Source organism: Bison bison, unplaced genomic scaffold, assembly GCF_000754665.1.
Source record: "Bison bison bison isolate TAMUID 2011002044 unplaced genomic scaffold, Bison_UMD1.0 scf7180017864460, whole genome shotgun sequence".
NCBI lineage: Eukaryota > Metazoa > Chordata > Mammalia > Artiodactyla > Bovidae > Bison > Bison bison.
In genome coordinates, this window is record NW_011495022.1 from 6,537,864 (window position 1) to 6,565,115 (window position 27,252).

At 35.5% G+C, this 27,252-nt stretch overlaps 1 protein-coding gene across 2 annotated transcripts in view; it reads left to right on the forward strand.

The window, feature by feature from the left end:
* Positions 1–27,252, forward strand: part of OLA1 (Obg-like ATPase 1) — a 163,537-nt gene that overhangs the window by 15,228 nt on the left and 121,057 nt on the right. For both annotated transcript variants that reach the window (XM_010859813.1, XM_010859814.1), the window contains exons 2-3: positions 2,341–2,484; positions 7,619–7,746. In XM_010859813.1, coding sequence (XP_010858115.1) covers positions 2,341–2,484; positions 7,619–7,746 — 272 coding nt within the window. The remainder of the gene's footprint in view (positions 1–2,340; positions 2,485–7,618; positions 7,747–27,252) is intronic.

Here is a 27,252-nt window from a genome sequence, read left to right on the forward strand (position 1 = left end):
TCCATGTTTTTGAATGTGTATTTTATAAATAGTTAATTCAGAATAATGGCGGAGTTTACATTGGTATCCTAACTTCCCTATACATAATATAATTTTGCATAAGATTTTAGATTAAACATATTCAGTCAGATTTACCTATTACAATAAAATATATAGCTTCAGAAATAAAATAGATTTTAAATGGAGGAAGCATACATTAAGTCTAGCTACTCTTTCTTATGAGAAAAGAAATAATATTTCATTTCATTGCTGAAGTAACGTTTATGTAAACCTCTTCTTGCATTAGAGAGAGATCCCTACAATTTTGAATCTTTCCTATACCTTCAGGCTTCAATAATAACCTTAAGGGATCTGAATGTGTGTGTGTGTGTGTGCATGTGTGTGTGTATAAAATCCTCATTTCACCAAAAAGTCTTATAGGCTTTACCACTCCAATTTAAGCCAAAACTTTAAAATTCTTTGCTTTTGCAAGGCTTTTCTTTAGTAGATTTGAATTGATCAAAATGTCTTAGCTTGCCACCAAAGCCTGTACTAATAATCCTTAGAAAATTTTTTTTTCTTTTTTTGTACTTACAAAGCTATTGGAAAATATAGATGACTTGGGCTTTGTGAAATTTAAAATCCTGGCCAAGAGGAGGTGACCTGTGAAAATGGAGCTGTCTTCCAAGTTTAGTTGATGCATGTAAGAATTCTTTTGGCCTAAGAGATATGGGGACTTTCTTTTCTACGTTGTTGTTATATAATATGTTTTAATTTTAAGTTTATTTCTTTATTATGAAACATATTTTTGTCCAGGTAGGCAGTCAAAATGCAATAGTTATTAATACCAATAAATTTGAAAATAACTCCATGAACTCCCTATGGCCTTTTTATGTTGCAGTTACTGAACCTGTGGTAATAGCAACAAGCAGTTTTTTATCTACAGTATCCGGAAATACAGCTGCATTTTTTTTGTCCCCCAAGAAAGGCACAAATGTCTTATAAGTAGATTAATTAATATGTTTAAATTTGGTTAAAATATTTCTATTGTACCATTATTTTGCTATTATTTTTATTGCAGGTATACAGTATTTCAGTTACCTTTTATTTATTTTTTACTTTTCGGCTGCACCACACAGCTTGCAGGATCTTAGTTCTCTGCCCTGGGATCTTAGTTCACATGCCCTCAGCAGTGAAAGTGCAGAATTTAACTACAGGACTGCCAGGGAATTCCCTTTAATTACTTTTTTGATAAATATGAACTTGTAGATTATTCTAGTAACCTATACCAAATCTGGAAAGAGGCCTGGTAGTGCATGCCTTTAAATTCTCAGCTGAGTCTGTTATTACAGGCAAGCAGATTTGACCAGTGATGCTCTAAGTAACCAGTAATGATTTAAATGGCTGTTTTGGGAAACTTCTCTACTTTAATCTAAAATATTTAATTTGAATGGGATATAAGAGCTGTATTTTAAAGACTGATGGACAGGTACAAGTTAATATATCATTGCCAAATTGTACTTCTCACCAGTAGTATTTCGATGAGTCTCCCATGTTGCCTTTTGTTCACTACTATTTTAAAAGGGTCTCAGAGGTTAAAAAAAAAAAAGTGGTTCTCTGGTTTAAAAGTTCAATCATATGAACTAACTGTAACAAGTATAAACTGCTGAGTATAGGGTTAGATCTCATCTAATAGACATTTTTACCTTAAAGAAGTGTTTGGAAAAGAGAGAATAGTAATACAAGTTGGCATTCTCTGAGTGTGTGTTATTTATTATTAATAGCTTTTTTCTTGATTAAAGTTGTACTTTGGGAAAAATTCGCATTTTTACCTTCATAATCCACAGATCACAGTTCTAGACTACCAGTAATCCTGATGCATTAACAAGTAGAAGGGAGTCTGAGCTCCAAACTTTTATTTCCTACGAGGCAGTTAGCATCTGTTTCCCAATTCAGAATGCTTGGGAAGTAATTGACCTAACTAAATACATACGTCTCTACATTTATGCCAGAGGAAATCATACTAGATACAGGTGAGATGATACTGGTGTTTCAGCAACTTGATGAATGAAATATATAGGCTTTGTAGTATGATGTGAAACTAGTTATTTATAACAAAGATTCTTTGGGGAAATGTTTTTCACATTCTAAGTAGACTGAGATAGGAGCATAACTTAATTGTAAATCATGAGCTGCACTGTTGTAAATTTAATTCATTTCTGTTAGTAAGAATGTATCCTCCTCTTTCCCCAGATTGTTTTTATAACCCTCATGGATTTTATTTGAGCATTGAAATGACAGTAGGATAAATTTTTCTGTGCTAGCCTAAAAATTGGTTGAAATTGTTTTTATTCCTTTTAGGAAATCTACCTTCTTCAATGTACTAACCAATAGTCAAGCTTCAGCAGAAAACTTCCCATTCTGCACTATTGATCCGAATGAGAGCAGAGTACCTGTGCCTGATGAAAGATTTGACTTTCTTTGCCAGTACCACAAACCAGCAAGGTAAGAAAAATCTTTATGCCATTGTTCATGTGGTAGCCCTGTATAGATTAAGTACACATACATTAGTGATGTATTTAAAATCATGTGTTTTAATTTTTTTTCAAAATTAATTCGGAATTGTTATTTTGTGAGTGCTCAGTCACTCAGTGGTGTCTGACTCTTTGCAACCCCATGAACTGTAGCCCCCCAGGCTCCTCTGTCCATGGGATTCTCCAGGCAAGAACACGAGTTGGTTGCCATTATTTGGGGTGATTATTAAAGTAATGTAGAGCCTGGAGAAGGGTAAGGAAGGATACATCCGTTGTTAACATTGCAGTTATTTTTTTCTGGGGAGTGTGAAGTAAAGGGAGTAATTAGTCTGTATTATGTGATTCTACTCATGTAAATGTATACACGTATGTGTGTATTCATAGGAAAATGTATGAAGTGAAGATCACAAACTAATCCATGGTTATCTCTAAGGAATGTAATTTTTAGAATGGAATTTCATTTTTTATTTCTTGTGTTTCTCTATGTTGTTTAAAGTTTTTATAACAAACATGTTATTAGGCTGGTGCAACAGTAATTGCGGTTTCAGACCCTGAATTTTAAATAATTATAATTAGGTTCAGACATATCTTTATTAATCAAAATAGGAACAATTACAGTCAACACATTTTTGCCAATGAGAAATAAGTTTGTTTATTCCTGTAGCATAAAAATCTGTGCTTTGGGATTCAGCGAACTTGTGAAAAGCGTTTTCTGCGTCCTGCTGGTTGTGGAAGCATTTTCCTTGCAAAAAGTTGCCGAGATGGCTTGAAGCAGTGGTAGTTGGTTGACAAGAGGTCAGGTGAATGGGACAGATGAGGCCAACCTTGTAGAACAATTTGTTCAACTTTTGAAGCATTGGTTGTGCGACGTTCAGTGGGGCATTGTCATGCAGAATTGGGCCCATTCACTTGATCAATGCCTGCTGCAGGCATTGCAGTTTTCTGTGCATCTCGTTGATTTGCTGAGCATACCTCTCAGGTGTAATGGTTTTGCTGAGATTCAGAAAGCTGTAGTGGATCAGGCTGGCAGCAGACCACCAAACAGTGACCATGACCCTTTTCTTGGTTCAAGTTTGGCTTTAGGAAGTGCTTTGGAGCTTCTTCTTGGTCCAGCCACTGAGCTGGTCATTGCTGGTTGTTGTATAAAATCCGCTTTTCGTTGCTTGTCACAGCCTGATAGAGAAATGGTTCATTGTTGTTGTGTAGGATGAGAGAAGATGACGCTTTAGAACGATGATGTTTTTGATTTTCGGACAGTTCTCAAAGCACCCACTTGTCAAGCTTTTGCACCTTTCTAGTTTGCTTCAAACGCTGAATGACTGTAGAATGGTTGATGTTGAGTTCTTCGGCACCTTCTTGTGTAGTTGTAAGAAGATCAACTTCGATGATTGCTCTCAATTGGCTGTTGTCACCTTCCGATGGCTGGCCACTGTGCTCCTCATCTTCAAGGCTCTCGTCTCCTTTGCAGAACTTCTTATACCACCACTGCACTGTACATTCGTTAGCAGTTTCTGGTCCAAATTCATTGTTGATGTGAGTTGTCTCTGCTGCTTTATGGCCCATTTTGAACCCAAATAAGAAAATCACTTGAATTTGTTTTTTGTCTCACATCATTTCTATAGTCTAAAATACATATAAAATAAACAGCAAGTAACAATTCATTAGCAAAAATCATAAAGCAAGAATTGCACATTAAAATGATGTATAGCATAACCACATTTATTTAAGAATGTATTCCAATATCAATTGCAATTCCAACGCAAAACTACAGTTACTTTTGCACAAACCTAAATAGTATATTTTTAATTAGAAAAAAAATAATATAGGTTTATTGTAGGAAATTCACAGCATGGAAATGTATAAAGAGAGGAGTAAAAATCACGTATACTTCTGTCTTGATATAATAAATCTAAGTACTTTGGAGGTAGAAACTTCCATACTTTTGATATTTTTTTACTTGGGGTATTATTAATATTTTTCTAGAGTAAAAATACAGATTTAAATGATTTTTAATACAATACTTATGCTTCATACTACGTTATATGAACGTGTGTACAGTTTATTTGCTCTTTCCCTACTATTGAGATTTTGTGTGCATTTAGTTTTTCGCTCTTTTGAACATGGTGATAAATCCCAAGATTTCATCTCCAGTCCTGAACTCTGTTGAACTCCAGACATGTATCTTAACTGCCTCTTTGACACTGACACTTAGATGACTAAGCAAATGCCTCTGACCTGACATGTCCAAAATGAGCTTCTTGGTTTCACCCTGCCTGTGTCAATATTGTGCTTCCTCAAGACTTTTATAATTCAGTAAATACCCCTATTATTTCTCTAGTTGCTTAAGTTAAGGCCCAAGATTTATTCTGGATTCTTTTCTTTCCTCACCCCTACATCCAATCTGTCAGAAATTCCTGAGTTCTAACTATAAAATATATACCAAATTCATTTTCTTCTCTTACTTTCATCCTCTAGTTTTAGCATCTGTTCATTTTTGACAAATTAATTATTACTGTGATGATTGTCACATGATGATTTTGTAATTTCATCATTTATTTTTCATTTATTAGATGGCATTCTGCTATAAGAAGAGCTTTCTTGTTTTCATTTATTCATTCATGTATTTATTCTTATCACTGTTACTCACTTTGTTATAATCTGTTATAATCATTGGATGTAGCTCAAATTATATCCCTCAGATTGACTCCTCAAGCTGACTTCTGTATCCTTTTTAAAAACATTTTATTTTTAAATGATTTCAATTTTATATATAAGCTAAAAAATTATATGTAGAATGCTTGTATGGTTTCACTCAAATTTCTCTGAACTCTTGAAAGTAAGTTGCAGACATAATGCCACACTGCACTTTAATTCTTCAGTTTTTATTTGCTAAATATAGACACTCTCCAGCATTGCCAGAGTAAACCATTATAATCAGGACATTGACAATGATCTAAATTTCATACGATCTAAAAACATAGTCTTAAAAATCACTGGTGCGTGTATAAAAAGTCCTTGAATAAGGGCTCAAGTTTTTGTTTTTTGATATATGGTATTAATGGTTTAAACCTTTATCATGGCCTTAAATCAAGAATCAGAATTAAACTCATTCCCATTAGAAAACTGAATCTCAGAACTATAGATTGACCTGTCTTGTTTCCTCATAAAAGGAAATGGAAATCTAAGAAGGTAAAATGATTTGTCCAAGGTCACACAGATAGTTAATGTCAACCAGCACTAGAGCTGAAGGCTTCTTTAAATTCAGGGCCTTTCCACTCATATCTATGCTACTGTACTTTATATTTATCATATGGGTGATAGTTTTAGGTATAAGACATTATGTAGATGAATTTGGTTGCACTTAACGTACTGATTTGAAAATTCATTTATTGAGATAGCAACAGGTAGCTGGTATTTTAGTGTTGGTGTCAGCACTTGAGTTGTGTCAATGAGGACCTGGGTTTGTCCCCCTCTCCATTTTACTTTCTTCCTCAGCTGGATCCTAAGATTGCCTTCCCTTTTATTCACAGGATGCCTCTCCAGTCTTGGAATTGTATACTTTGTCGTCCATGTTCAGAGTGAGGAAAGAGGGGTTTGCTTCTAGAAGCTCTGTCAGAGCACTGATGAGCTTCTATTTAAGAATGCTCTTACCTTCTCTGGCAAACCTCTCCTTAAGTCTTTCTAGGCAAGTGGGGCAAAGCAGAGGTCCTGGAGTCATTGGTTGTGCCTAGGGGATGAGATTAAACTGCTTATTTAGGTCCAAGTACATGCCCCATCTAGAATTAAGTATAGAGCCAGCTTCTCCAAAGCTCTGGGCTACACTGGCGAGGGATGGCTGGCCAAGTGACAGTCAGTATAGTCCCAGGGGAAGGGCAGAGGACACCACTGGTGAGGCAACCGCAGTATCCACCAAAAGCTGAACCATATCTCATGTATGTTTTCTGTGGATTTGCTGATAAGAGCTATCAGCTATTTCTATTTGTATAAAAAAAAACTTATGGAACAGTTATTTTTAAAATACTCATTTTCCATGTAGATAATAGAGAAGTATTTTATGGAACTTTATGTTGTGTTTTATCATGTAGTAAAATTGACATTCTGAAAAGTGAATATTCTGAAAATTGACAAAGGATACATATGTAGGCCATACACCTTTGTCATATGACGTTGAGCTTTATTTACTCATGCTTTAATCTCCCTTTTTACATGGCTGACTGGTTTTGTTAACTTGTTTTCTAGTTTGTGTTAACTGTTACTTGACCTTGTCTCATTCTGTTGCAGTTGTTAACAACTAGGTTGTTACTATTCTGTTAATTGGTTCACATCATTACATGCACTTCGGGGCTGTAAAACCCATATGGCGATTAAATGCAAGAGGGAGAGCACATCCGTATACCTATGGCTGATTCATTGATATTTAGCAGAAAACAACAAAAATCTGTAAAGCAATTATACTTCAATTAAAATAAATTAATAAATAAAATAAAAATAAGAGGGATTAATAAAATCATTTATATTTAAATTAAAAAAATGCAAACCTAGATATCCTGTATCCCAGTTTCATTACTATTGAGCTGAATGATCCTGTGTGCAGTAGATTTCTTAACTCCTCAAAGGCTCAATTTCCTCATCTGTAAAGTGGGTTTAATAAATAACATCCACCGTATAGAGTTGTTGAACTTTGAAATGATAATGCACATCACCAGTCCGTGTCACTTGGTCTGGTTCCTGGCACAGTCAGTTGTCCGTTAGTTCATTTTGTGATGGTCGCCTTGCCTTGTATCAGTGTGCTCTGAAACATTCCCCCTCTCTGCTTTTGTGTATGTGTGCATGTGCCCGTGGAGCAGTATAATAAAATTAATGATGTGAGTTTTCATTTTTAGAGACATAATAACAACATCTATTCTGTTTTAGAATGTTTTCTCTTCATTTTCCTAGTTAAGAAAGATTATTTCTTGCTTGCATTTTTTAATTCATTTGAGAGTCTAATAAACATTGTTCTAGAAAGTAAAAAATTAATTTATGTAATGTGTTTGGAAGAGCCATTTGGCTAATAAACAGGTTCTTAGTACTGTCTTCTACTAAAGTCATTTTTTGTTTTTCAGCAAAATTCCTGCTTTTCTAAATGTAGTGGATATTGCTGGCCTTGTGAAAGGAGCTCACAATGGGCAAGGCCTGGGGAATGCCTTTTTATCTCATATTAGTGCCTGTGATGGAATCTTTCATTTAACACGTAAGTACAGTTGTTTATTTAGTTGATTGATTCCATTATGATTCATATTTTCTTTCCATTGTGCAAATCAAATAATAAATAACTAATAAAATAAGATTTGCTTAGTTTCACAGGGTGAATCGTGGTTTGTGTGTTAATTGTGACTTAATGTGATTAGGTATCATCTCCACATGAAAAGGCTTATTCCACAGTATATGCTGTGTTGTTGTCAGTTTCTAATTGAATTTTATCCCATTTTGGATTAGACTCATTGAGAAGTGTTTCTATGCAGAAGTAATTTTGTTGATTATAAAAGGCATTTTGAAATTTTCTTAACTTGTGGAATTTTCCTTCATTTTTGCTTTCCATGTTGAGAAGACAGAATTGATAAAGGAGGGGATTCCATTATTCTAGAGGAGAGAAAAACATCCGGGTTATATATTAGAGATGAAAGGATTAAGGAGAAACTATAGATCAGCTAGTTGTTAATGAAGAGAGGGATATAAAGCAAAGAGAGAAAATAGGTGGAATTATGTGTTGGTTTGAGTTCTACAGAAGTGACCCACGAACATAGTAATCCTCTGAAAAAATAGAAAGTTTTAGGTTAAGGCTCAGGTCAACACTACTTTATGGTAATAATATTGTAATGAACAAATTAATGCAAATGAAGGAAATATAAATCAGAGGTGGAGTCTGATTTAGTGTTTTTCTCTGTTACTGGTCCTAGACAGGTAGCTATAAGCAACTGAGAATGAGCATTTAGAAAGTTTTGCTTAGTAATTCATTTTTATTTTATTCCACAAAAGCTCATAATAGATAGTTTGAGAAGCACTGTTCTAGGTAGCTTTACTTGGATGAAGATATAAAGACACTTTATGGACGAGATTGTGATGTAGGCAGAGAATAAGATTGTATGTTTGTGAGTATGGAGGGGCTTTAAATCTTTAGACCACTCTGTCTTATTTGACACATTATTTGTGGAGCACCTCTTTCTGTTGTGCTAAGGGATATGATGGTGAGTGGAAACAGAAATGACCCTCCCTCGTGGTGTTTACAATCCAGTGGAGGAAACAGACATTGAGTAAATGGTCTTGTAAATGCCAGATGTCATTCTCTAATTGTGTACAGAGAAGAGAGACAGATTTTTTTGGAACCATGAACATTTTTTTTAATGGTTTGCATGAGTTAAAAAAAAATGAAAAACTGGGCTTTCCTGGCGGCTCAGTGGTAAAGAATCCTCCTGCCAGTGCAAGAGATAATTCGATCTCTGATCCAGGAAGATCCCACATGCCCCGAAGCAGCTAAGCCCCTGTGCCACAGCTATTGAGCTTGTGCTCTGGAGCCTGGGAACTGCAACTATGAAGCCCAGGTGCCGCAACTCCTGAAGCCCAGATACCCTAGAGCCGGTACTCCGCAAGAAGAGAAGCCACTGCTATGGGAAGCCTGTGTACCGCAACTAAAGTGTAGCCCCTGCTTGCTGCAACTAGAGAAACCCTGTGCAGCAACAAAGACACATCACAGCCAAAAATAAGTAAAGAAATAAAGTTTTAGAAAATTGAAAAACTTTTAAAAAGTGGGAATTTCTCCATATTTTTGCCATAAATGGCATCTGTAATTTTGAATAAACAACTCTGATGAGCTATGGGTATACTCTATGGTGAGGTGTATGTATTAACTATAGAACAAAATTTCTTTATGAATTCATAATTTTCCTTTTTTGTGTGCTTTTAGTTTTCCTTGATCATGTTGTTAAAGAAAAGTGACACAATACAGAATACGGAAATAGGAACCACATTATGGGAAGCAAATTCTTTTAAAATTTATATATGTGGTAACTTCTCATAGATGTTTTATTTAGAAAAATAATTTTTTTCTCTAGAGTTCAGTTAGCCAATATAATTTGCTTTTACCAATTTTTAGAAGCAATATAACTTCCTATTGTTAGATATTTAAAGCTTTGAACATGACAAGACTATTGATTTCATGGAATCCTTAGCTTTTTAAAGCTGGCATTTGAAGTTTTGAAGTGATTTTTCAACAGAAAGCTAAAGTGCTTGTGTGTTATCTGAAGGACAGCACCTTTGGCTGTATCATTGCACCTACTGTCAAGCTGTCAACAAGTTTATAGTTGAAACTTGTTAGTTTCTCAGCAGCCACTTAGAGATATGACCTTGTAGCCTGGAAATAAGAGTTCTGCTTTTTGAGGTATGTTTTGTTCCCAATTTAGAAACATATAGGAGGTTCAGATTTATAGAACTGTTAATTGTGAAGTATGTACTCATTTATAGTTATACAAAACAAAATTTCAAATACAGTTGATTATTTTCACCTAAATTGTTGTGTGTTTGCATGTGTGTGTAGTTGGTGGTAATGGTGGGAAGATGGGATGTGTGGTACCCTGTTCTTTCCAGAGTTCTGTTCCCCAGTTGCTTGTTAAAGGGACAAAATGTAGGAACCTGGGATGACTGTAGAGTTAGCATGTTTTTAAATACCTCTTTAGGACTTCCCTGGTGGCTCAGATGGTAAAGCGTCTGTCTACAATGTGGGAGACCTGGGTTCGATCCCTGGGTCAGGAAGATTCCCTGGAGAAGGAAATGGCAACCCACTCCAGTACTCTTGCCTAGAAAATCCCATGGATGGAGGAGCCTGGTGTCCATGGGGTCGCAAAGAGTCAGACACAGCTGAGCGACTTCACTTTCACTTTCACTTTAGGGTATGAACAGACTCTGGCAGTTATGGCCTGGCAAGCAGTTCATTACTAACAATATTAGCATGTGTCTGAATTGTTGGCATTTTATTTTGATTTCTAGAAGAAGGGAAATGATTACTAAGCACCTAGTATTAGGTGAAAGTGAAAGTGAAGTTGCTCAATAGCATCTGATTCTTTGTGACCCCGTGGACTGTAGCCTACAAGGATCCTCTGTCCATGGGATTTTCCAGGCAAGAGTACTGGGGTGGGTTGCCATTTCCTTCTCCAAATATTAGGTACTATGGTAGATTTTTTTTCTAATGTATTCTATTTAATGTTAACAATTCTGCAGGATTGGTGTTATCCCAGCTGTATAGGTGAGGGTATTGAGAGAAAAAGACTAAGTAGTTTTGCTCAAGTACATAGTAAATGTAAATTTGGCCTCGAGCCCATCTTTCTTCTTTCTTTTTCTGGTCACACCATGCAGCCTGTGGGATCTTAGTTTTCCAACCAGAGATTGAATCTGGGCCCCGGGCAGTGAATGTGCCAGAGTCCTAACCACTGGACTACTAGGGAATTTTCCCCATCTCTCTTCTTTAAGCTCTTTTTTTTCACCATACCACACTGTTTTATTCACTTTTAGATCTGAATGTTTAGAATCTACATAGTAAACATGTTAAAGATCCATGTATTTGTGTGTGTGGTGGATGTGGGGAAAGAAAAAGAGAAGTTAAGTGCTTGGAGTATGCTGTTTTCCAGAGACTACCTGCTCTTCACAGTAGTGACCTATAGACGTATCTGGAGACGTTTCTGAAGAGACAGATGCTGTATAGTGATTTTAAAAGAATTGGGTTATAGTTTTATTCTTTTGTTGCCATCAAATATTTATTAAGTACTTACTGTGTGCCAGGCTATGTGGTAAGTGCTTTATGTGAGGAATTTCATTCAATTCCCAGAGTAAGTCAGATGTAGGTGCAGAGAGGTTAGAACATGTGTCCAGGGTTAATAGCTGGTAGGTGGTATAGTTGGGAGTAGTACTCAGGAAGGCCAGTCTGACTGCAAAACCTGCACTCTTAGCCTTTGTACCAGTGGTGACCAATAGAAATACAGTGTGAGCTACCTGTGTAGTTAAAAGTTTTCTGATAGTCACATTAAAAAAGTAACAAATGAAATTAACTTTAATAACATTTACTCTATCAAAAATATTATTTCAGTGTTAGTCAATATGAAAATTTATTGATATATTTTTTGGTGCCATGTTTTTGAAATCTGGTGTGTAATTTTTACTTAGAGCACATGTCCATTTGGACTAGCTGCATTTCAAGTACTTTATAGCCATATGTTGGAGAAGGCAGTGGCAACCCACTCTAGTACTCTTGGCTGGAGAATCCCATGAACGGAGGAGCCTGGAAGGCTACAGTCCATGGGGTCGCTAAGAGTCAGACACGACTGAGCGACTTCACTTTTACTTTTCACTTTAGTGCCTTGGAGAAGGAAATGGCAACCCACTCCAGTGTTCTTGCCTGGAGTATCCCAGGGACGGGGGAGCCTGGTGGGCTGCCGTCTATGGGGTCACACAGAGTTGGACACGACTGAAGCAACTTAGCAGCAGCATCAGCATAGCCATATGTGGCTAATGGCTACAATATTAGTTACTTATATTCATAGAAAGAAATTTGAAGAGAGACCTCAAATTGTTAATAGATTCTTTGGAGAATAGAATTGGGATGGAGAGAGAGGTGGGTGACTTTCCTTTCTTATGTTAGACCCTTGGCTAGCTTTTTAAAAAGTGAACATGTATTCTGATTTTTAAAACATGAGAAATTTTCTTATTTAAATACCAATGTAGTGAGTGAGTGAAGTCACTCAGTCGTGTCCGACTCTTTGTGACCCCGTGGACTGTAGCCTATCAGGCTCCTCCGTCTATGGGATTTTCCAGACAAGAATACTGGAGTGGGTTGCCATATCCTTCTCCAGGAAATCTTCCTGACCCAGGGATTGAACCTGGGTCTCCCACATTGTAGGCAGATGCTTTACTGTCTGAGCCACCAGGGAAGTCTGATGTAAGGTATGTACAAATGATTCAAGTAAAATTCTAAGGAGTTCTGTATTAAATCAGTGAGAAGATGGCTTTGCTTAGAATGTTGTGATTCACGAGTTGTCAGTGATCTACTGCTATCTCTGTAAAAATGTTTGGTTTTTAAACTGGGCTAATCAGGACAGTTCTGCCAGGATGATTTAATTAAAGATTTTATTCTCAGATAATGAAATTAGTGGGCTCTGTTACTTCCTTGAGAGCTCCCACAGCATTTTATTTGTATGTTCTGTTCTGCCATTAAATGATACTTGAATTTCTAAGGTACCTTAGTGGTGTGTGGTTGAGTGTGTGTGTATGTAAGGCAGATTGCCTTTATACCTCCTTGTTCTAATAACTAATTCCTTTTCGTACAGTTATCTCTTCCTCATTTTATGTATTCTTGGTAAGGGGATATTATCGAGTTTCTTCCTTCCACCGCGGGAACCTTATCTGTGCCCTTGACAGACACAGCCAAGAACTGGCCACCCAACCTGAGCTGGGCTTTGAGAGATGAAAAGATTGAGTTAAGGTCATTAAGAACTCAGTATTTCATTTCATCTGGCTTTTTTTTTTTCCACCCCAAGAGGAAGAATGATAATAGAAAAGGAAGCGTAGTCTTCTAAATAGATTCTTAACATTTTTATTGTATTTACACCAGTTGTTTTAATATCCCCAGTGCAGAGTCATCTGAAGAAAATTCCTTGTTGATTTGTCAAAGTGAAGGGAAAGGCTTGCTAGTCATGCCAGCCCATTGTTGTTTTGTGATATAATCAGTAGCCATCTATGTGATATCAAAAAGTATTCCCTTGTAATAGGTTGGGTTATGTATAATTTAGGTAGTGTTCTCCAGTAGTCCACATAGAATTATAAGTTGGTTATTTGTTTATCCCCCCTCCCCATCATATCTAATGAGTGGGCAGTTTTGGTTTTATCAGATTTCACCCCACCTTTTCATTATAAATGGCTAAATGTTGATACTTTAAAAAATACTCATAATGTTTAAAAATTCTGAATGATACATGGTTATTATAAACAAAATAGGAAATAATGAAGTGTTCACAATAAAATTTCATGTCTGTCCCTTGCTTCCAGTCTTCAGAAGTAACTGCCTTTTCTTTAAAATCTGAAAGGATATATGCTTATTTTCCTCTCCTGATTACATGGAGGAGTTTAGTTTCTATTTGAATTTATTTTCCAATGTTTATTTTCCTTAAAAAAAATAATCTAGTAAGTAGAGCATTTCAATTTTCAGAATAACTGTTAATTGTAGCTTGATTTTTATGTCATTTCTTTTTATTTTGAAAGATCTATGAAGTTTTATAATTCTTAAAAAAATGATTGTTGCCCCCCTTGCTCCCACTCTGCAATATGATTTTAAGCCCTTGACTGATTTTACTTCTCTTTTGGGCTTACGTCTCTTAAACTGGGCAGACAAGTTCATATGAGATAGAATTAAAATTAATCTATGTAGATGATTTCTGTGCAGATGGTTAGAATTTTTGGCCAGGAAAAATAAAAGCCCTGATCCTTTCTCTTTTGTTATTAATGACAGATGCCTCTTCATTCTGTTTTGTATTACTATTCCTCTGTGTCTCGTTTGAATTTCGTATGTCTAAATTGCTCAGTTAGAGTTTTAACAGTAAGATTCCAGAGAGTTCCTTTAGTTTTGTTGCCTGTGTTTGCTAAAAAGTAGTGTTGATGGAAGAAAGAGGTTTTAAGTTGCCTTTCTAGTTTATATAGAATGTTAGCCCTCAAGGCACTACAACTTTATTGAACTGCTAAATAAGAAGGTAAAAATGCTTTCATTTAATTGCCACCCCCCTTTAGGTTAAGTTAGGTGTTTATATGTTTTGTAAATCACCTTTAATTACCACAGAACATAAATTGCTGTTTTTCAAGAGACCACCTCCCCCCTTCCTCATAAGCACGTCATTTAAGAGTTTAAAATGAGTCACACATTTTTGCCTAGACACAAATTGCCAATATAAAGCTGTCTTTGATTGTGTCCTAAAATAATGGTGTTTTTTTTCTTTGGGTCCTGTAATTTTCTTTTTCAGCAGTATTTATTAAATTAATCTAGTATTGGATTGCAGTAAACAATCTGACCAAAAAACATATGTTTTCTTTGTTTCCTCGGTACAAATTCAATGGGTTAAGTAATCATGCAGTGGTTCTCATCTACATATACAACGCATTCTAATAATGAACTTCTGTTGACTGTGGAAAATATTGTAGCAGTAGGAAACAGTTCCTTCTAGTTTACACTGTAATAGTGTATGAAGTTATTTAATCTGCTAGCTGTTTACAGTTTAATTGCTTAAACGTATCCTCATATTCATGGTGGTCTTATATTTACTTAGGTGCTTGAGGCATTCTCATTTTTTTTTTCTTAATTGTCTTTTCTGACACATTTTAGAGATCTCCTTTCCTGTCCTCTCTGCTCAAAATAGCAACTATATGGATTCTTTAAAAAGCTTTTCTCTCACTAAGAGTTGAAATTACTCAGGGATGGAAGGGCAACTTCTAAGGTCCTGGAGAGTCTCTTGATCTTTTAAACATTAATGTTTGAACTACGTTTTTCTTAGTTGTCAGAACACTGTCATTATGTTAAGTTAAAAATGTAAGTTTGAGACTGATTTGGTTTTGAAAACCAGTGTATTCATTGTTATACTTGAGTGAAATCGTAACACTTGTGTTTTACTACAGTGTAAGTCTTCAGTTTTACTATAACTTGTCCCTTTGCAAATTTTACACTGACACCCGTAAACCACCCACTGTAGGCCCAGAATCATTTTCCTGCATCAGTGACTCAAAATGTTGAGCTTGTGGGTTGCCAGCCTAGGCGGCTGAGGGAACGCGGGGCTTCCTTTAAGGTCTGCAGGCTGTGTAGCAGTGTTAGTCCTTTAGAACCAAAAGATTCCTCTCCTCTCCCCTGTGAGGTCAGGGTGTCCCTCCGGAACCGCAGACTGCTCAAGAGCCTGGAGTGATCTCCTCCAGGCCTGTGATGTCTCCTCCTGCTCCATCTTCCCTGTGTCTTGCTGTCCTCGCTCCCAGTGCAGGAGGGCGGAAGGCACGTTGCCTGGCTGGCTTGGATTTGACGGACTGAGTTCTTGCTGTTGGGAACTAAAGAAGACCCCACTGTCTCACCAGACCTCTAGACACTTCACCCGTCATATAGGTGAAGAGTTGGGTCAGGGGAAGGTGGTTTTGTTCCGCTTTGCTCTTCCCTGAGTGGAAAGGGACGACTGTATCCACCTTCTCCATAAGTCAGCTGTGAAGATCTTCTCTTGTACGCCAATTGTCAGGTCGATGGAACTGAAATGGTGTTTATACATTATAGCTTTCTGGGAATAGTGTTCTCCCTCATTCCCCAACTAAATTTACTGTTCAAATTTTGTTAAATCCTTAGAGTGAAAATGAAAATGCAGGGGATTACATGTACCCCACTCATTTCCTAACTTGTTTTTTTCCATCTTTGTATATTCAGGCTGAATTCTGATTTGTGTATTGTGTATAAAAAGTTTGAGAAAGAACTCTAATTAAAATTATTTTGAATATGGTTTTTAAAACCAATTGAAAGTGTTATATTTGGGGTTTTAGTCAGATCAAGGATTGATATTTTACTTTAAAGAACTTAAGAAAATGAAGTCCCATAAAGGAAATTTACTGTAGGTTATGATTTTAAATACAGAACCACAGTCTTATTATATATCACCATTTTAAATATGATCTGCTATTTATAAACTCATGGTTGTAGTAATAGGAAGGAATCAGATGAATGAGTAATGGGGAAAGGAATGTACTGAGTTAGGAGCAGGCACTTTTCGGTGCTCTCATATGATACTCCTGTGAATGAGCTCTTATTAGCCCATTTTAGAAATGAGGAAACTGGATCTCAGGGAGTTTAAATAACTTCCAAAAACCACACAGCTACTGAGTTGGCAGAGTCAAGATTTTTTAGCAAAACTCATCCTTTAATTACTACCCTGTGTTTACTTCCTGAAACCATTTTATTGCTTAAAATTATAAAACATTTTTCTTATTTTAGGGTAGCTTTAATAGTAATAATAATTTTTAACGAGAGGATAATATTTCATTGCCAGTGATCTACAATTTATCATTTCCTAGGTACTAGAGTATGTTTTTAGTTATTCTGCTGTGATAGATGACGCTTCTGTGAGTGACTTTATTCACATACCTTTTTGCCTTTATTGTATTGTTCGCTCTTTTTGTTGGTTAGTTACCCAGTCATGTCTAACCCTTTTATGGACACGATGGGCTGCAGCCCTCCAGGATCCATGGGATTTCCCAGACAAGAATACTGGAATAGGTTGTCATTTTCTCCAGGGGATTTTCTTGATCCAGGGATCAAGCCTGCATCTCCTGCATTGCAAGTGGATTCTTTACCACTAAGCCACTAGGGAAGCCATTATTTGCTTAAGAAATATTTATTGGGGAGAAATTAATGAATCAAAGGGTACATTCTTTTACATTTCATTACTTGCTAGCCATTGCCATGTTGATTTTCAACAGGGTTTCTTGAATTTGCTTTTTTGTAGAAATTATCATACTGCATTTAACCAGCTGTAAACACCAGTTGTACAGTGTATATTGGGAACAACTTAAAGTATACATAAATCAGTGAAATAAGATTACATGTTAACTATTTACCCTATTGAGAGTAAAGGGGAAAAGCTAAGTGACTTTGATAAGGAAATAGCTGGCAGAGCCCCAAGAGTAGAACTGTTCCTGAAGAACAGTTGTTGGAAGAGAGAGAATGGAGGAGCCTGAACGCACTGGAATTTACTAGGGGTTGCTGTTTACCTGGTTTGCCATTCTTGGCAGGGCTTTGTGGTTAATCTCTGAGTTAAATTTGATGTAAATTAAGACCAGACTATAATTTGAATTTGAATTTGAATCCTTCTTTGTTATAACCTCTTTCAGTTCTTGTTGTCAGGCTTTCTTTGCTGACATTGTAATTTGTGGATGAGAATTCTAAACTTTGCTTCATTTCATTTGAGAGGCATTAGGAAACTTAATTACTTTACTTGCAAATAGATTTATACTGAGTATTTGCATACAAGTATTGCATACATATGTTATAAACGTCTCTGTTTTTTCACTAAATGACTTATTAGGTAATACTATGTTAGGAAATCTAATAAAGGAGAGAAAGTTAATATTATTTTACATGGTTTACTTAACCCTGATGTTTATATGTTGTATTTTCCTTTCATTTTTGATAACTGCCCTATACCAGCTGAGGCAGAATGGTAGCTAGTCTTTACTGGACTGATAATGATATCTCTTGATAGTTGGTGAAAAAAATTGTTCTTCCCAACATTTCTCATCATCGCCTTTCTTTTCCTTTACATGACATGAAGAATGACAGATACTGGTACCAGAAGCTTTGTTTACTGAGGATTAATATGTGGAGGAGGGTCTGGTAACCCACTCCAGTATTCTTGCCTGGAGAACTCCATGGACAGAGGAGCCTGGCAGGCTATAGTCCATGGGGTCGCAAAGAGTTGTACACAACTGAAGCAACTTAGCACACAATATGTTTTAGGCAGTAGCTTAAAGCTTTATTATTACATTTGTGGCCTCATTTAAGTTTTCACAAGGTTTACTTGAAGTATGCACTACTATTCCCATTTTACATAAAGCAACAATTAAAGAGGGCAGGTAGCTCACTCAGGTTAGTAAATGGCAGAACTGGAAGTAGAATTGGGGCTCTTTGATCTAAAACCCTTCCTATTAACCATTATCTCTCATGTGTTGTGTACATTTTTAGTTAATTGACTTTAACATTCTTGGTCCCACGTTTCAATTCTTTAGTTTCCTTTGCCTTAGAACCTAGTTACTTCAAGAAAATCTTCACATTCTGTTTTTGAGCCTAAAGTACTCATAGTAATTACTTTGATGTTCACAAGCACTTCTGGGGATAGAGTTCAGAGAGAAAGAAAGATCACCTGTAGTCAGAGAAGTTGTAGTTTTTCTTGGTTCATAGATAGATGTTTTGTGTGGGTTTCTTTCAAGGTAATTTATGTATGGTAAGCAAAATACAGCTTACTTTAGAAAGTGGATGCTTACTGTTAATTAGCATCAATGTATCAGTATTTTATCTGGAATTAAAAAATACATTTAAAGGTTATAGGATCTTATTTTCACTAAATTAGGGTCCCATTGAAACACTTTACTGAGGTCTCTACCCTCTCAGTTTTTGGTTATTTGGGTGATACACACAAAAATGGGATATGTTGGCATTTTTCCTAGGATAAAGTTGGCACGATGATGAGTTGATTCATTAGCATCCTCTAAAGGTGATTAACGAAAAATTTTCAATCTCTTTGATGTCACACTAGTAGTGTTTGATGGTTTTATGCTATCTGGGATGATGTGCAGGATGTTCCTGGCTTATCTGTTTTATTTTCTGCCCCAGGTCTGAAAATAGCAAAGTGTCTAAAAGAGCACTTGTTCTTTTTTTTCTAACTGCTATAGCTTCTCACTCAGCTATCGTTCTTTATATCCCCTAGAGAAATTTATTAAAAAAAAAAGAATGCAATTTTTCCAGTCATTTGTCTATATGGAAAGGTGGACAGATATCTTAAAATTAAGTTTGAATTAATAACCTCTAAGGCAGCATTTCTCAAATTTTTTGGCCTTAAGACTCTTTTATAGTCTTAAAATTATTAAATATACCAAGAGCTTATATTTATATAGGTTATTATCAATCCATATTTACCATATTAGAAATTAAAACTAAAACTAAAAATGTCTTTCTTTCTTAATGTTCTTTAAAATAACAGTGGTAAACCCATTATATGTTAACATTTTTTGAAAAATAATTTTATTTTCTAAAACAAAAATATTTAATAAGAGCGGGAGTGTTTTATATATTGCAAATTGCTAATGTCTGACATAGGAGATTGCTGGATTATATTTGCTTGTACCTTTAGTTTTTTGCAATGTTTATTTGAGTGAGATAAATGAAGAAAATCTGGCCCTATACAGATATGTGATTGGAAAAAGGAAGAGTATTTTAGTAATCATTTTAGATAATTGTGAATATTATTCTTTGATACTGCATCAAAAATAGTTGATAAATAGTTTCTTAGTTTATAAATAGTTTCTTAAAAGTTAATTGAAATATAAAGCCTGCAATATAGCAATGGACTCTTTTTCTCTTGCATTAAAGTCCATTGGTCTATTTTGTATTTTGAATGACTCTTCTATCCATGCATACCTTTAGTCATTTGGAAAATACCAATTCTCAGTGAGTATTCTGCAGATCTTTTGAATTATAACATATTTCATTATATTGTAGCACAAAATCACATCTGTTAATATCACCACAGATCTCATAAGAAAAGTCTTTACATATGGGGAAGCTGTCAACGTCATGGTAGCACTTACAAGTTTTCCAAAATTTTAATTTTCAATTGAGAGCCTAAATTTTATCATTTACAATAAAATGGCTGCCAGATATAACCATGGTTTGAATGTCAGTTGATCTTTCAAGTAGAAATGATGTTCCACAGAAAAAGTGACTAGTTCAGCTTGCAATTCAAATGCTTTTTCTTGATAACCATGGTATTTTGGTATGTAGCAGAAGTGTTTTATGTGTACTTCTGTGTCTTCACCCAGCATATTAAAAAGATGTATACCCCAGGTTGAGATTTTGTAAAATTAATAATTTTTACTTTTATTAAGGTCATTCTTAACTGAAACTTGGTTGTTGGGTATGTGAAGAATACAGTGATTACTAGTACAGTTTGAGATCACCACCTTGATTTTCATGCTAAGTTCCTGGTGGTTCTCTCACTATTGATTTCGCACTATGACTGCAAACGTCAACTCAGTGAGGAAGACAGACAGCATCTTGTTATTATTATGGCAGAATGGTTTGAACTTGCAGACCCCTCAGGGGTCTGTCACCACACTTTGAGAACCACTGTTCTAAATTCTTTGAATATGCCCCAAAGTCTTTGTTATTCTTTATGAATTTGCCTATATTCTTCTCATTAATACAACCCGGATTTCTTCAGGTTCCACTATTCCAGGTAAATGAAAATAATTTATCACTTGACTTTACCGTTTTTGTTTTGTAAGCATTGTATAAAATTTTTTACTTCTAATGTGCAGAGCTTTCAGCTACATGGTCATTTGAAAAGGCTTTGAATAATAGACATTGCCTGTGTTAGGTGCTTTGTCTGCAAATGAATATTTGGCTAACATGTGTAAATAAATTGGATGTTACATAGATACCCCAGAATTAAACAGTTGTAATGTGAGATTTAGAGAGATTTAAGTATTTATTGGCATGTATTAATGTGACAGTAAGGGAAGTTGTAATCACACTTGCCTGTTTATTTTTTTCCTCATTTTTTAGTGACTTAAGTCTACCCTTCTCCATCCCTAGTCACTGCTCTTTAAACTAAAACAGTGAAAATCATTTACCACAAATAAGGATCTTTTGTGCATAGGAATATTTAGGAATGGGAAAAATCTTTTAATCATAATCCATTCCAAATCAAATTTTTTGTGATTAATTCATTGCAGTGGGATGATTGGGATAGTGATTACCTATATCTTAAACTTGAAATTTTATTTCATTCTGCTTTACATTATTCTCTTTTAAAGAGCAGTATCAAAAATAACATAGCTTCTAGTGCTCCCGTAAAAGCTTTTAGATTCTTGGGTTGAGTGGTGGTGGTAGTGAGGAGTGCTAGTCATTTGGGACACTGGCATCTGTTACACTTTTTTCCATCAATGAGAAAACACCTCTTACACTGGTAGCTAAATAGGCCTAAAGAGTTTGGTGTTTGTTTCTTGTTTTTATGGGGAGACTTTTCTCTAGCACTGAATAACAGTACTCAGATATCAGTTAATAAGAATAGATTAAAATTTTTTGAAAATATTTTAACCTAAATTATTAAACTATGAAGTACATTGGCAATATATCAACACATTGGCAATATATTAATATGTTGTTTCATATAAATACTTTCTGCATGCATGCTCAGTAGTGTCTGACTCTTTGCAACCCCATGGACTGCAGCCCACCAGCCTCCTCTGGCCATTGGAATTTTCCAGGCAAAATATTGGAGTGGGTTGCCATTTCCTTCTCCAGGGGATTTTCTGGACCCAGGGGTAGAGTCTGTGTCTCCTGCATTGGCAGGTGGGTTCTTTTACCACTGCACCTCCTGGGAAGCCTTTTAGCCCAGTGTTAATCCTAGTTTGTCTGGTTCAGCTTATCCTTTTTTATGTTGGGAATACTGCATTTCCCTGTGTAAGAAACCTTTTGACTATTCAAAGATTAAAGCAGATATTCTGGCAAAACATAAAAATGTTGATTATGAACAATTTAAGAGCTTCACTTCAGTATTTTCTTTTTATAAACCACCTGTTGTCTTATGTGCATGGTGTATACTTTTGAACAAAGTGCCCATCACTTGTCAGCCATCAGTGGCAACATAGAAATTACTTGTGGTACTTGCTTTGCAAGAAGTTCTTTTGTATTTGTGACATCAGCTTTGTTTTATACAATTAAAGTATTACACGCTAGAATAATCTAAATTGCAACCATTAAATGGCGATTTAATTCTTGCCTTGAACTAAATTTGTTTACTGATTGTATGCAGCTATTGACTACTATTTTACATGACAGATTCATAAAAATTTCCCCCTTATTTTGGTAGCAGATAAGAAGGTGGTTATATTATTAAAGGTGTTTCTCAATTTAAAAATTTGCCTTCAGTAAATATTACATAAAGAGATAAATGTTGAAAACCTTGTGTGTGTGGATAATCCTCATACGATTTGATTTTCAAATGAAGTGCAATACTTATGATATATTCATGATCACTTTAACAGTATTCTAATTTTTAAACTCCCAGTTGAAACTGTATTGCAGTCATTTTTATTCATTTTCTTCTGTTAAAAAAAGAACAAAGTATAGCTGTTTGATTAAGACTTAAGATTGATACTAGAATAAATATTTAGATAGTTATGTAACTTCTTTTATACTTACAGTAACATTAACTCTATACAGCAATCCTAGATAACTTTACCAGTGGATTCTAAGTAATCTGAATATTTCCCCTTTGTTGTCTTGTTAAATAGTCCTGGTTATAATTTTTTAAAATAAGTTAAGAGCTCTAATATATTGACATTATTTAAAATGACAAGTATTTTCTTCAGATAATTTTTTCAGTGAGCAGATTTCAGAACTAATGGAATAAAATTACTCACTTAAATTTATTTTATATTTTGTAAAAAGCTTTAGGAATGCCACTCTTCAGTTATATTATAAAGGTAAAGTGTAGTATAAGTACATTTTCCAAGGTAGCCAGTGGTATATCTCTGCAATAATTGAGTTCCTACCCTTGACAATAGTTTGTATATAGAAACTCTACATGGGTTCAATGATTCAGAAGCAGAAAACTACTCACAAATAAGAATTTTTTGTTCTTTTCGGAAACTGAAAGTAAAAGGTAACTTTATATTTGCAGGAAAAAAATTTGGTTTCTTTTTCACTGCATGGTTACTCTGATGTAACTGATATAATAGAGTGGACATTAGTATATAAGTAAATGATCAAATGAGTCATGCGATGGAACATCTGCCTCAGAAAGCCCTTTCAGACATCATATGCTGTGCCGTTGAAGTGTCTAATCAGTGCATCTGTCCCGGAGACTTCAGTGGGTGCGAGGATAGTTTTCTATTTTGGATTAGTTACTATATGAAGACAGTATATTAACAGATTTTTTTTTTCATGAATGCAACTGGAAAGTTTATGCCTGTGATATCTGAATAAAAAATTAGCAATGATTTTTCTTTTTAGCATAGTAATAATTAAGGCATGGTAATGAACATACAAACTTCTACCTACCTTAAAGTGGTTATTTATGATAGGATTTTACATTGCAGACCTACAAATGCTTCCTGCAGGAAATTTTCTTGCAAATACTGATGTTACAACAGGAGAGAAATCCAGATGGAGCATGAAACACAGCAGGATTCAGATAGGATATTTAACTAGAACAGAAGCCTGTGTTTTGGATCCCTTCTGAGCTGGAGTGTTCCTATAGTTTTAAAATTGCCACCAGAAAGAGCGGAGGGTGGGGGAGAGGGAGAGGAAGGGTGGGCAAAGGAGGGAAAGTGTATGAGCACATTGATGTGTTTCACATGAAGTAAAACCTTCTAACCAGACACATTGTAGAATACCAGATGATGATAATGACATGCAGAGAATTGCGGTATACATATGTTTGTTTTATTCGTATAATCAACAAGCCACAGAAGACAAATTCTTATGATCGTATTTAATTTTACTAAAGGTTGCAATCTAAAGTAGTTAGTCTTTTAACAAGAGAAAAATGAATGTATTTAGAGCAGGGGGTTTGAATAAGAATTGGGCACATGTTATTTTAGACACTGGGATTTTTAAACCTTGGAAGCAGAGAATAGTCATCAGGAAATATTTTTATTCCAAAAGAGGGTATAAAAAAAGTTATCAGAACTTTTAGTTTCTGCCCTGGGATGTAGAGAGCTGGAGAGTTGTTACTACTCCCTTACAGTGAGAAAGAACCTGGCTAACTTCTGTGGCTCAAAAGTAAAATGATTTCTAAAGATATACACTGAAAAGTCTTCCTTTGTCTCTATCTACTGTGCCCCCCCGACTCTAGTATTTTTTATTACTATTGCTTATTCTTCTATAGTATTTTTTATACAAATACAAGCTAACACAGTTAAGTATTTTTCCTTTCCGTTTCCTAAACAAAATAGCAACCATATAAACTGTGATACACTTTGCTTTTGACATTTAAAGTGTCCTGAACAGCTCTCCATATCAGTGCACAGAGATTGTTTTCATTTTTCTTCACAGACACATTATTTCCTTGTGTGACTAACGTGATCATTTATTCAACAAGTTTGGTAGTGCTGGATGCTTGGTTTATTTCCAGTTTTTTATTCTGATTATGTTATAATGCCACAATGAATAATCTAGTACATGTGTTATTTCATATATGTGAAAGTTTATGAGAGATTCACAGAAATGGAGTTGTTGAGTTAGAGGGAAAATGCATTGGTAATTATGGCAGATAATGCAGATATCCTTCCTAGGAGTGTGCCATTTTTATACCACTTCCAGCAACTCAGTCGTGTCCGACTCTTTGCCAGCTTAGGGACTGTGTAGTCCTTCGGGCTCTATCCATGGGATTCTCCAGGCAAGAAGACTGGAGTGTGTTGCCATTCTCTTCTCCAGGGGATCTTCCTGACCCAGGGATCAAACCTGTGGGTTAGTTTTAATTTGCTTTTTAATTGTAAATGAAGTTGGGCAACTCTTCATATGTTTAATAGCTATTTGTGTTTTTTTTTCAGATTGCCTATTTATGTTGCTTGCCTGTTTTTCTATTGGGTGTTTTCTTTATTTTCCCCTGTAATAACTAAGAATTCTTTATATGTGGGGAATATTAGATCTATGCGTTGCAAATATTTTTTAATTGATCATTTGTCTTTGTCTTTTTATGGTCTGTTTTGCTATATAAAATTCTAAATTATTATCAAAGAGGCCTTCCCCAACTGAGGGTTATAAAATAATTCATCTATATTTTCTTTAAGTATGTTTATGGTTTCATTTTTTACTTGTAAATCTTTAATTCATTTAGAGTTCTATCTTTGTGTAAACTGTAACACATCCATTCTACTGTGTATATATATGTATATATATATATATGTATGTACATTTTGAGAATAGCTCTTTGATTTTCAAATAATATTTATTAAAGTCTATCCTTTGCTAACTTGAGATGCCACCTCTGTCATATGCTAGATTCCTAGAAATCCTTTTATTTATTTATTTGGCTGTGCTGGGTCATTAGTTGTGGCATGTGGAATCTTCATTTGCAGCATATGGGATCTAGTTCCCTGACCGGGGGTGGAACCCAGGCCCCCTTGGATCGGGAGCAGGAGTCTTAGCCTCTGGGCCACCAGGTAAGTCCCTCCTATAAATTCTTGGGTCTGTTTCAAATCTTACTGTGTTTCACCAGCATGTTAGTTTATTCATTTGCTAATGTGACACTTTTAAAATCATTAAAAGTATTTTAATGACATTAAAGTATTCCATATTAAAGACAGTATATATTGTAGTATCTGATAGGGCTGTTCCCCTCATTTTCATACTGTTCCTGGCTAGTCTCGTTATTTATTTTTCCTGTATAAACTTAATAATCAACTTTCTTCATCACAGAAAAAGAAATCTTACTGGCATTGTTATTATAACAAATTTATAAGTTAGTTTAAAAAGAATTTTTAATCTTTACATTCAGAAACATGTATTCTTTTACTTGTTCAGGTCTACTTTTGAAGTGTTTGGAAAGTTCCTCCTTGTGTTGGTTTTGCACATTTCTTGTAAAATTAATTTCCAGGTTTTTAATCTTTTTTTGTTGCGTTTGGTATTGTAAATGTGGTCTTCTTTTTCATTGTTTTCTATTGTTGTCTGTATGTTAAGAATATTAAAAAAAAATCAGCCTGTTCATCTGATTCTTTGTTAGGTACTATAGGAAAGTCATAAAAATGGATAAAATATAGATTAAGTGAAATTAAATATAGTACATTAATTCAGTGGAATACTATGCAGTTTATATTAAAATGGACAGGTCCCTGTGACACATGAAGTAAAAAAGCAGGTATTTGGTTTCGTTTAAGCCCTAGAGAAAAAAGTCTCATATTCAAATGTTAACAATAGTTATTTGCAGATGGTGAGATAATTTTTACTTTTTGTCTACCTTTTCTGGCAATTACTAGTTGTCCACAGAAGTGGACGTGTTTTCCTTCCTTGCACATGTCCATTCATTTTTACTAGATTTCCAAACCTGCAGTGAGAATGGACATGAATCTACATTTTCAGCAGTGGATTGTGAAAAGAAGTGACGCTTATCCTAGATTTTAAGGCATTGCCCATGTCTCCGCTAGCAGTTGCTTTTTCTCCTTTTATGTGCTTACTAACTAGCTTCAGTCACGTCCAAGACTTTGCGACCCGATAGACTGTAGCTTGCGAGGCTCCTCTGTCCATGGGATTCTCCAGGCAAGAACACTGGAGTAGGTTGCCATGTCCTCCTCCAGGGGATCTTCCCCACCCAGGGATCGAACCCCAGTCTCCTGCATTGCAGACAGATGCTTTACTGTCTGAGCCACCTGGGACCTTTCTCCTTTTATGCCAATTTAACTGAAGTGCTTAGATCATGCAGATGGTGGCGGTGCCTTAGAGGATAGTTGACTGCAAGGACCAGAGCTGCCTCACTAAGTTGGATCATTTGTTTCAAGATTGAAATTAAAGCGAAATAAACTATTTGTTTGTTAGTTCACCTGATTTTTGGTTCTCTTTTATGCTCTAGTTTTACTTTGGCTAATATACCTGAGTATTGTAAATATGTGAACACATTCAGTTTAGTTCAGTTCAGTCGCTCAGTCGTGTCCAGCTCTTTGCGACCCCATGAATTGCAGCACTCCAGGCCTCCCTGTCCATCACCAACTCCTGGAGTTCACCCAGACTCATGTCCATCGAGTCGGTTATGCCATCCAGCCATCTCATCCTCTGTCGTCCCCTTCTCCTCCTGCCCCTAATCCCTCCCAGCATCAGAGTCTTTTCCAGTGAGTCAACACTTTACCTGAGGTGGCCAAAGTACTGGAGTTTCAGCTTTAGCATCATTCCTTCCAAAGAACACCCAGGACTCATCTCCTTTAGAATGGACTG